Source organism: Neomonachus schauinslandi, chromosome 4 (genome assembly GCF_002201575.2).
Source record: "Neomonachus schauinslandi chromosome 4, ASM220157v2, whole genome shotgun sequence".
In the NCBI taxonomy this organism is placed as follows: Eukaryota; Metazoa; Chordata; class Mammalia; order Carnivora; family Phocidae; genus Neomonachus; species Neomonachus schauinslandi.
In genome coordinates, this window is record NC_058406.1 from 142,812,156 (window position 1) to 142,822,310 (window position 10,155).

General features: G+C 35.1%; 1 protein-coding gene across 1 annotated transcript in view; it reads right to left on the bottom strand.

The window, feature by feature from the left end:
• Nucleotides 1–8,947: 8,947 nt before the first annotated feature.
• NBN (nibrin) overlaps nucleotides 8,948–10,155 on the bottom strand; it is a 43,478-nt gene continuing 42,270 nt past the window's right edge. The window contains exon 15 of the mRNA XM_044914251.1: nucleotides 8,948–9,113. Coding sequence (XP_044770186.1) covers nucleotides 9,083–9,113 — 31 coding nt within the window. The 3' untranslated portion in view covers nucleotides 8,948–9,082. The remainder of the gene's footprint in view (nucleotides 9,114–10,155) is intronic.

Sequence of the window (10,155 nt, forward strand, 5' to 3'; positions counted from 1 at the left end):
TAAAAAATAAGCAATGCACAGATCCAAGAAACTCAAACTGCAAACAAGATAAATACAAGGGAAATCACACCTATGCACATCATTATCAAACTGCTGGAAAACAAGATGAGAAATTTTAAAAGGAAAAAAGGCAGCAGGGAAAAATGGTAAGAACGAACAAATGACCAGAAGAAATGTACAAATGGACAAATGTCTTCATAGTGCTTAAAAAACTGTCAAAGTCTAAATGCTGATCTTCACATAAAATTCTATATCCTTTAAATTTAATGAAAGCTGAGAAAATTTGATTTCAGAAGACCTGCACTACACAAAATACTAAAGGAAATTCTTCACATTGAAGGTACATGATACCTGATGAAACATATCTTCATGAAGGAAAGTGCCAGAAATGATAAATATTTTTCTAGTGCCTAAATTAAAAGCCAATTAACTTTAAATTCAATTAACATATTTGTTTCAGGGGTACAGGTCTGTGATTCATCAATCTTACACTTAGTGTTCATTATAACACATACCCTCCCCAATGTCCATCACCCAGTTACCACATCCCTCTACCCCCCTCCCCTCCAGCAACCCTCAGTTAGTTTCCTATGATTAAGAGTCTTTTATGGTTTGTCTCCCTCTCCGGTTTTGTCTTGTTTCATTTTTTCCTCTCTTCCCCTATGATCCTCTGCCTGGTTTCTTAAATACCACATATCAGTGAGATCATATGGTTAATTGTCTTTCTCTGACTTATTTCGCTTAGCATAATACCCTCTAGTTCCATCCAAGTCACTGCAAATGGCCAAGATTTCATTTTTTGATGGCTGTGTAATATTCCATTATATTCAATATATACACACCACATCTTTATCCATTCATCTGTCAATGGACATCTGGGCTCTTTCCATAGTTTGGCTATTGTGGACATTGCTGCTATAAACACTGGGGTGCAGGTGCCCCTCTGGATCACTACATTTGTATCTTCAGGGTAAATACCCAGTAGTGCAATTGCTGGGTCGTAGGGTAGCTCTATTTCCAATTAACTTTTGAAAGGAAAATAATAGTGTATTTAAAAAATTTAAAGCAAAATTTAAAAAACTAAGATTTAGGACATGTAGAAGTAAAATACATAATTACACCATAAATAAAGGGATAAGTGGAGTGCACATATCTGACATATACATTATACAGGCATAAATGGTATGTTATTTAAGGTAGGCTGTATTAAGTAAAGAATGTATATCCTTCCAGCAAATATTAAGAAAATGTAAATGGTGTAGTTATAAAGCCAACAGAAGCAATAAAATGGAATATTAAAAAATACTTGATTAATGCTAAGGAGAAAAAAAAAAATGGGACAAAGGAAAAACATGGTAACAGACCTTAACCCAACCACAAATTATGTAAATAGATTAAGCATCACCAATTTAAATGCAAATATCATACTGGATAAAAAGCAAGCTTCAACAATATTGTGTTTAAAAAGAGGAAAATATAAAGACACGCATAGGTTAAAAAGGATTAAGAAAGACAAAGACATAGGATGCAAACACTAAAGAGAAAGGTGACTTCAAGGCAAGTATTACTAGAGATGGATATTTCATAACAAAAGATATAGTAAGTCCAGAAGATGTACCAACCTTAAATGTATATGCACCTAATTACTGAGTTTTAAGATAAATGAAGTTCTGGTTAAGACAGTGACACAGGAGGCCCCTGAATTCATGTCCTCCCATGGATACACCAAATCTACAGCTACACATGGAACAATTCCTTCTGAAAGAAACCCAGAAACTAGCTGAGAAACTCTGACACGGTCACACACACACACCTACCCCCACCCCACCCCAAAAGGGGTTGGAGAGGTTTAGAGACACTTGCCATAAGCTCCACTTCTGGCACAGCAGCGAACAATCAGGAAGGAACTTACATATACTCCCAGAGGACTGAAGGGTGTGGATGCAACATCTAATGTCCCAATTTTTAAGACTTCTGTGGGATGAGCCCCTGAAACACCTAGGTTTGAAAGCCAACAAGCCTGGTGCCCATAGGACCCACGAGACTACAGCAAACAAAGAATGGTTCTTAACTGGCTTGGATTTACTGTGGATAACCCACCAGAGGCAGCAGAGATAAATGCGCATTTCCCTCCCAGTCTTTCCCGAGGCTTCTTTGCGTATCTTACAAGCTGCAGCATGAAAGTCTGGTTGCTGATTTAGGAACAGACTGCTATCTTTTCTGAGCCCAGCAGGTATTATTTCTGCACTCTCCTTTGCTCTAAGTCACTCGTGTCTTCCTCCAAGGGGCTGGCACCCGTATCAGGTGCAGGAGCTCTTGTAGCTGCCACCCAGATGATACAGTCCTTGATAGCCTGGCACTGGTGGCCAGCAGGGCTTTTGTCTGTGGGTTGAACAAGACTATGGCTAACAAACAGCTTTAAACCAGCTATATGCCCAGGGCTCAAGAAAGAATCAGTAGGCAAAAATGCCCTTATCTCAGTCTTTCCGTGACAGAGGCCTATCTGCCTATTTTTTTTTTAATTCATTTATTTATTTGACAGAGACACAGCGAGAGAGGGAACACTATCTGCGTATCTTAAAAGCTGTAGTGTAAAGGTCAAGCTTCTAATCTACTTCACACCTAGGGAGAGACTGCCATCCTACTCAGACCAGGAAAGCCAGCAGACACCATGGCTGCATTCACCCTGTACGTAGCCCAATCCAAATCACCAACATCACTGGAACTGAGGCTAAACAGAAACAATTCTTAACTAGCTACTACCCCAGGGTTCAGTGGAGAAGGAAACACCCAGCTCACAGTTCCATGAAAGATGGATACTTAAATAATTTAAAAGCTTCTGCCTGAGGGTCCAGCTTCCTGTCAGTCTGTATCTAGATGCTAAGATCCTTCCCTTTAAGACACTTACAGAACTTGGCACACCTTCAACTATGTTATCTATGTTATCTAATACACAAAAATCAACACAGGGAGTCAAGGAAAATGAAGAAATACAGAAACCTGTTCCACATAGAATAACAAGATAAAAATCTAGAAGTGGACCTTGGAGATTAGTGATTTATCTGATAAAGAGTTAAGACTTATGGTCATAGAGATGCTCACCAAGGTCAGAATAACACATGTACAAAGTGAATATTTCAACAAAGAGAAAACAAGAACCAAACATATCACAAGGCTGAAGAATACAAAACTGAACTGAAAAATTCAGTAGAGGATTCAAAACAGATTTGATAGATGAAACAGGAAGAAAGAGTGAACTTGTAGAGCACGGAATCAGCATAATAAGCAGAAAAAAGAAAAAAAGAATGAAAAAGTACAGACAGCTTATGAGACTCATGGGACCAATATTTGCATTATAGGGATCTCATAAGAAGAAAGAGATAAGGGGGCAGAAAGCTTATTCAAAGAAAAAGTGTCTGAACATATCCCTAATCTGGGGAATGAAACTGACATCCAGATCCAAGAAAACCAAAAAGTTTCAGTTAATCCCAAAACACCCACACCAATTAAATGAATTGTCAAAAGTTAAAGACAAAGAGAATCTTAAAGTCAGAATAACAAAAGCAATTTGTTACTTATGAGGGAACCGCTACTAGATAATGAGATTATTCAGCAGAAACATGGCAGGGCAGAAGAGAATGGAATGATATATTTTAATTGCTAAAAGAAAAAAACCTGCCAATCAAGAATAGCCTACCCAGTGAAGTTGTCCTTCAGAACTGATGGAGAGATTGAGCTTTCCAGATACAAAAACTGAAGCTTATCATCACTCAATCAGCTTTACAAGAAATGTTAAAGGGACTCCTTCAAGCTGAAAAGAAAAAATGGTAACTAGTAACAGGAAAATATATGAAATTATAAATCTCACTGGTAAAGGTAAATACATAAATTGAAAATACTCTAATATTGTAATGGTGATAGGTCACTTACAAATCTAGTATGAAGGTTAAAAGACAAAAGCAGAAAACGTTAAGTACAATAATTTGTTAATAGTTACACAAGGTAAAAAGATGTAAATTGTGACATCAAAAACATAAGGCTTAGGGGAAGAGTAAAAATGTGGAGCTTTAGTATGCATTCAATTAAGTTCTTACCGGTTTAAAATAGACTGTGTAACTATAAGGTGTTTTATTTAAGCCTCATGGTAAATACAAAGCATCTACATTGGATATGCAAAAGATAAAAAGAAAGGAATCTAAATAAACCACTACAGAAAATTGCCAAATCACAAAGGAAGAGAGCAAGAAGGAAGGACTAAAGGAATTAAATTACAAAACAATTTACAGAAATTAATTAGCCAGAAAACAATTAGCCAAATGACATTAAGTTCACATATATCCATAATTACTTTAAATGTAAATGGTCTAAACCTTCCAATGAAAAGACATCAACAGATGAAAACAAAACAAAACAAAGAAGACCCAACTACATGCTGATTACGAGAGACTCATGTCAGCTTTAGGGACATACATAGACTGAATGTGAAGGGATGGGAAAAGATATTCCATGGAGATGGAACAAAAAGAAAGCAGGAGTAGCTATACTTAAACAAAATGGACTTCTATCCAGAGAGTGTAATAAACAAAGAAGGTCACTGTATAATATTAAGGGTCAATCCAACAACAGGATATAACAAATGTAAATATTTATGCACCCAACATAGAATTACCTAAATATATAGAATAAATATTAATAGATTTGAAGGAAGAAACAGACAGCAATACAATAATAGTTGGAGACTTCAATGCCCCATTTTATGCAATGGATAGATCAGACAGAAAATTAGGAAATATGGGGCTGAAGTGATGCATTAAACCAGATGGACTTAACAGACATTTACAGAACATTCCATCCAACACCAGCAGAATACCTATTCTTCTCAAGCACACACAAATATTCTATAGGACAGATCATATGTTAGATCACAAAACAAGTCTCAAAATATTTAAGATTGGAATCCTATCAAGCATCTTTTCCAATCGCAGTGTGAAACTAAAATTCAATTACAAGAAGAAAATTGGAAAGCTCACAATATGTGGAGATAAAAGAGCATACTACTGAACAATCACTGGACCAAGAAGAGATCAAAAGAGAAATAAAAGTACCCTGAGACAAATTAAAATGTAAAGAAAGTATGTCAAAATTTATGGGATGCAGCAAAGGCACTTCTAAGAAGGAAGTTCATACCAATAAGCTGCCTACACCAAGAAACAAGAAAGATCTCAAACAAACCACCTAAATTTACACCTCAAGGAGCTAAAAAAAGAACAAACCAAGCCTAAAGTTAGTAGAAGGGAGGAAATAACAAAGATCAGAGCAGAAATAAATGAGAATAAAAAGACAATAGAAAAGATCAATGAAACTAAACCTGTTTTTTCCTCAAAAAATTAACAAAACTTTAGCTAGACATAAAAAAAAAGAGAAGGGACTCAAAAAAGTAACATTAGAAATCAAAGAGGAGACATTACAACTGATACCACATAAATAGAAAGGATAACAGACTATAATAAACAATTATATGCCAAAAAACTGTAGAACTTTACAAGAGTGGGTAAATTTGTAGGAGCATATAATCGACACAAGTGCCTTTCTTCATAATCATGAAGAAATAGAATATCTGAATAGACCAAGTATTACTAAGGAGATTGAATCAGTAATCAAACACCTCCCAACAAAGAAAAGCCGAGGACTAGGTGGCTTCACTGGTAAATTCCACAAAACATTTAACAAGGAATTAAAACCAATCCTTCTCAAACTCTTCCAAAAAACAGAAGTGGAAGAAACACTCATCTTATGAAGCCTGCATTATTCTGATGGCAAAAGCAAAAAAATAGCACTACAAGAAAGTAAAATTACAGGCCAAAATCCCTGATGAACACAGATGCAAAAAAATCCTCAACAAAATATAAGCAAACCAAACTCAACAATACATTAAAAAGATCATATACCATGACCAGGGACACAAGGATGGTTCAACGTTTGCAAATAACTCAATGTGATACATAACTTTAAGAAAATGAAGGTTAAAAATCATACAGTCATCTTAATGGATGCAGAAAAGCCATTTGACAAAATTTGACATCATTCATGATAAAAACTCTCAACAAGGTAGGTACAGAGGGAACATACCTCCACATAATAAAGGCCGTTCACGACAAGCCCACAGCTAATATCCCACTCTATGGTGACAGGTTGAAAGCTTTCCCTCTAAGATCAGGAACAAGATAGGGTGTCCGCTCACCACTCCTATACAATATAATATCAGAAGTCCTAGCTAGAGCAGTCAGGCAAGAAAAAGGAATAAAAGGTATCAGGGGGCGCCTGGGTGGCTCAGGTCATGATTCCAGGGTCCAGGGATGGAGCCTCACATTGGGGCCCCTACTCAGCGGGGAGTCTGCTTCTCCCTCTGCCCCTCCCCTTGCTCATGCACTCTCTCTCTCAAATAAAATCTTAAAAAAAAAGGTATCAGAATTGGAAAGAAAGAAGTAAAATTGTCTCTATTTGTAGACAAGATTTTATAAAAAATTACTAAAGACTCAACCAAAATACTGTTACATCTAATCAATGAATTTGGTAAAACTAAGGATACAAAACAAAGTTATTAAAAAATCCGTAGCACTTCTATACAGTAACACTAAATTTTCTGAAAAATAAAGTAGTAGATCCCATTTGAAATGGCACCAAAAACAAAATACTTAGGGACAAACTTAAGGAGATAAAAGATCTCTACTCCGAAACTACAAAACACCAATGACAGAAATTGAAGAAGATACAAATAGAAAAGTATCCCTTGTTTGTGGATTGGAAAAATTAATGTTGTTAAAATGTCAATACTACTAAAAGTCATTTACAGATTCAATGCAATCCCTATCAAGATTCCAATGGCATTTTTTAGGGAAGCAGAAAAAGCACTCCTAAAATTTGTATGGAACCACAAAAGACCCCAAAAAGCCCGAAAAAATCCCGAGAAAGAACAAAGCAGTAGGCACCCCCTTTCCTTATTTCAAGCTATTCTATGAAGCTACAGTCCATAAAACCATATGGTACTGGCATAAAAATAAATACACCAAGACAAATATAGAATCGAGAGCCCAAAAATAAACCCAAGTATATATCACCAACCAGTGTTTGTCAAGGGAGCCAAGAACACTCAGTGGAGGAGTCTCTTCAATAAATTGTGCTGGAATAATTGGATATTCACATGTGAAAAAATAAAGCTGGACTCTCAGAAGAAAACTCCGAATGACCAAAGCAGTCTTGAGAAAAAACAAAGCTGGAGGCATCATACTTCCTGATTTCAAAGTATATTACACAGCTATATTAATCAAAACTATTTGGTATTGGCATAAAAAGACACACAGAGGAATCAAACATGACAGAGATAAAAAAATAAAGTCACATGTTTATGGTCAGAAATAAAGTCACACGTTTATGGTCAATTAATTTTTGACAAAGGATCCATGAGTATACAACAGGGAAAAGATAGTCTCTTCATAAATGGTTGCAGGAAAACTGAACAGCCACATGCAGAAGAATGAAACTGGACCACTATCTTGTCCCATATGCGAAAAAATCAACTAAAAATGGATTAAAGACTTAAATGTAAGACCTGAAACTATGAAACTCCTAGAAGAAAACATAGGAGAGGTAAGCTTCTTGACATCAGTCATGACAATGATTGGGTCTTTGGATTTGACATCTAAAGCAAAATCAACGAAATAAAAAATAAACAAGTGGAACTATATCAAACTAAAAAGCTTCTACATATCAAAGGCAGCAATCAACCAAACAAGAAGGCAACCTGTGGAATGGGAGAAAATATATGCATATCATACATCATATATCTGATAAGGGGTTAATATCCAAAATATATAAAGAACTCCTACAATTCAACAGCAAAAAACCAAACAATCCAATTAAAAAAACGGGCAGAGGAGCTGAAGAGACTTTTTTTTCCAAAGAAGATATACAAATGGCCAAGTTAATGAAGAGATGTTTAACACCAATAATCTTCCATGAGGATCTAGCAACAGTACATATTAACTTTGAACATAATTTTTCATGCTAGGTTATCTCTAACAACATAAAATGCTTAGCTCATTAGGGTAGCAGAACCTATGTGAGACCATGAAAATTTCAATCAGTATAAAAAGCTTGTTCTACCTCCCAGAACTTAATGCATCAGTCGTTAGAGTTGATAAAAAGTCTACTATAATTCTAATGTACAGCCAAAGTTGTCTATATTACAAAATCTGAAAAAAAGACTTTTTTTTCTTACCATAGTCCTTTAACAAAGAAGACAATGTTATCATTTCTATTTTGCAAATAGGAAAATCAGGACTCTAAGAAGCTCAAGAGATACACACCCAGCTCAGTAAGACCACCAAGTAAGTCTTCCCATTCTAGTAAAATCTATCCACAAGCTTGATGAAGTCTTCCATATTGTCTTTTCTAGTACTAGAATAATATGTGGATGATATCTTCACCCCTGAAATCCATTTCATGTGGGTCACGTCAGCTCAAGGAAGACTACAGTATAACGGGAGGAAAATGTATGCTCTGATATGTGTATGATCTTCCAATCTATTTGGCAAAAAACAGCAAGGTGCAGAATACTATGTTATGCTATCATTTTTGTAGGAAATTACTGGAAAAATAATATGCATAGAAATTTGAAGAGGCAGCAAAAATCTCTGGAAAGACTCATAAGAAATGAGTATCATGGCTTTTTTTGGAGGAGGGGAACCAAACAGCTAGACCAGTGGTGGAAGGGAGATCTTTTCATTTCTTATTCTTTTATACTTTTAGAATTTTGAACTGTGACTATATTAAATATTCAATAAGTAAAAAGCCACATTTAGAAATGAAAAAATTACCATAAGAGATGAGATGACAAAGACTGAAAACTGAATAATACTGTCACATACAAAAAAATGGAATTTGTGCATTTTATTCAACAAATTTAGGCCATAAAACCTTTGTAATTTAAATCCCTTCTATATACTTAATGTATGCCAGAGGAAACTTGATGTAAATGCTTGAGAGGGAATGTTTTTCTGTGGCTCCTTTATAAAATCCTTAGTTATCGTCTCCTTTTTACATTAGGATTGTATCTGCAAAGAAAGAAAGAAAATTAAAGGGCTTTCAAAACAGTCACACTTTGGCAAACACAATGAGAATGCCAATTTATCCTTAGGATCCGGTATTAAGCACTGACATTTTTACTTTCATTTATCCTTTTGACGTTGGTTTGATGACTATTTGGTAAAAATAAAACATCAACTCTAGAAAAAGTCCTGTAAAAGCATTAAAATAATTAATGAAAATGGTTTAAAAATAAATACATGTTTACACATATCCTAGTATGGCTTCAAACTCCTTCCACTCCCAACTAAATTATAACATCTGCATAAGAAAGTATAATGAGCCTAAAATAAACATATTTTATAAAATTTTCTCCTATAGTAATTAAACAAATTTAACTGGCAACCAGATAGTCTTAACTACTTAGGAAAAATCGGCACCATTTGTCAACATTTTCACCAAGACATATACTGTCAATAATGAAATTAAAGAATCAAACTGGCTGCAAAACAAATTCAAAAATACAGTACTTCTTGGTTTTGCCTTTACATAAATTTGGGAAAATGTTATCCTCCCCTAGTCAGTACCTACCTATACGTAGATAAAGGAATTTTATTTTATACTATTTGTATTTGAGAGCTAATTATTATAAGGTTTTGGGCCTGCAGGAATGCTGAAAATGTGTTAAATCAGAATTAAATTGTAACCACCCATTATAACTCCTCTAAACCTCCCACAAAAACCTGATTTGAAACTCTAATCCAGTCTCTTGTTTTTATGCTTATGCCAACTAAAACTGAACAAATGCTCTGGTATTTTGTCTTAACTCAATACCCATTCATTCATAATTCAACTCAGAGCTGAAAATCTCACAAATGTCATCAGCTAAATTCACCAGTTTAGGACCCTTCTTTTGTGTGAATGCCTTCCCAGCAATTTTAAGTATCTTGTGATACAGTTCAACTGAATCACCCCCAAACCTCGAAGATATATCCAGCAAACCCAATTGAGAGGCGCTCCAGTGGTTAAAAAAAAAAAAAAAAAAAAAAAAAAAAAAAAAAAAAAAAAATT